Below are 1,658 nucleotides of genomic sequence, written 5' to 3'. Positions count from 1 at the left end.
TCCCCCTCCCCTTCCTCCCCGGACCAGCGGAGTCTTGCATTTCACCCCCGCCTTAAACAATGTAGAGGTGCTGTGACTATGACTGATGGTCAGCCGGGGAATGTGTGGACATTCTCGGTGCCGGTCCCTGCGCATTCTGGGTCGTGGCTGAGTTGCTCGGGGCCGCGCAGGGGGAGCAGGGAATTGCATCCGCATCCAAACCGGCTGCTCCTCACACAGCGTTCGTGGCACAGGCTGTCACGCGGAGCAGAGCCTCGTCTCCAGGGAGCACCCAGGGGACAACAAGAGGACTTGAGAGTGTCCTCTGATGTGTCACGACAGGGCCCCTACTTGCGTGTGCAGGCAGGAGGGGTTTTTGTACAGCTCACCTTGTCACGCTCTCGCTGTGCCTCCTGCAGGGCGCAGTGATACACCGCTGTGTCTGCCCGCTCCAGGGCGGTGATCTTCATCTCTGTGGAGGTGTCATCCGTCTCAGAAGAAAACCGGTCCCGGGCGAAGTCTGCAGTGGAGCTGGCTGATTTGGCTGTCTTCGCTCCTCTATAGAGCAGGTACTGCAGGGTGCGGTTCGGGTACTGGCAGTACCAGTACAGATAGGAAGCGGCATTATAGCTGGTATTGTAGGAACATCTGAGTGTCACCGTGCCTCCTCCTGCTGCAGACACCTGAGCTGCCGCGGACTGGATGGATTCAGCCGAAGCAGCCCCTGCCAAGCAATCAGGAACAAAGGGGATAGACACGGTGAATGCTCAGGCCTTGGAAGGGGATGATCAGGCAGACTTTGGGGTGAGGCAGTTGTCAGGACAGAGGGGGAAAGGGAAAGTTGCGGCAATACAGGGACAGCAGAGGGCGGTGAGTGAAGCGGGAGACATGCGTTGTGTCTCAGGAAGCGAAGGAGAGAAACCATCAGCAACTGGACAGGCGTGAGGACAAGGCTGAACGCTTCATTACCTGGGGAGAGAGTAACTACTAAAAGGCTCAGGAGCAAACGCATCTCCACGGCCGAACCACAGCGCATCCCGCTTCTAGACTCTGACACAACCCTGACACGGAGGTAGGAGGATCCGCGGTGACTGCTATATCCTGGCCCAGGTCCCTCTGACACTTCCCGGGGGAAGGCAGGTGCTCTTTTCTAAACCTGCCCGCTCTCCACTTCCCCCCACAGGGAACCCGGGCAGGCGGGGTTTGCTCCGGCGCTGCAGTGGAGGCGCTTTTTCTCTCCCCGTGCATTAACCCGAGGAAGGGACGCTTAACCCGACTGGCTTTTGTGTTTGCCAAGGAATAAGGTTCGGCCGCCAAGAGACTTGTTAGGCCTCCTCCTCCTGTGGTGCGGTGTGCACGGATAAGAGGCGAGCCGGACAGAGAGGTGGAACTGGAGAGTAGCGACCAGAAGAGAGAAAACCTGCCGACAGACAGACAGGTGTCAGGGATCGCACTGCGCTCCCCCATTTGCAGCCCGCCCCAGATCCGCGGACTTCACTTCCAGTTGTACTGGTGTTACATATATGAAATCTTCGTGTGTCCCCTGTCCCGCCAGTGTCCGCTCGTGGATACTCTGGTACCACATTTACCTGCTGAGCTGTTTTCTTTTTGGTTTCTTTTTTGTTCGTGTTTGTCTCGTTGGGGATTTTTCTTTGTTCTTTTTCGTCTTTTATCTAGAA

At 57.2% G+C, this 1,658-nt stretch overlaps 1 protein-coding gene and 1 gene segment (V, D, J or C); one reads left to right on the top strand and one right to left on the bottom strand.

Annotated features, from left to right (window-relative positions):
- Positions 1-1,658, top strand: part of PTK2 (protein tyrosine kinase 2) — a 463,084-nt gene that overhangs the window by 164,188 nt on the left and 297,238 nt on the right. The window lies entirely within an intron of this gene.
- Positions 121-1,541, bottom strand: LOC109305226. The segment is given in 2 exon segments: positions 121-703; positions 949-1,541. Coding segments are annotated over 2 exon segments (444 nt in total).

This window comes from Gavialis gangeticus, unplaced genomic scaffold (assembly GCF_001723915.1).
Source record: "Gavialis gangeticus isolate Ggan-Ray unplaced genomic scaffold, GavGan_comp1, whole genome shotgun sequence".
Taxonomy (NCBI): domain Eukaryota; kingdom Metazoa; phylum Chordata; order Crocodylia; family Gavialidae; genus Gavialis; species Gavialis gangeticus.
The sequence above is the reverse complement of the archived record's forward strand: the minus strand, read 5'-3'. Positions and strand labels throughout refer to the sequence as shown.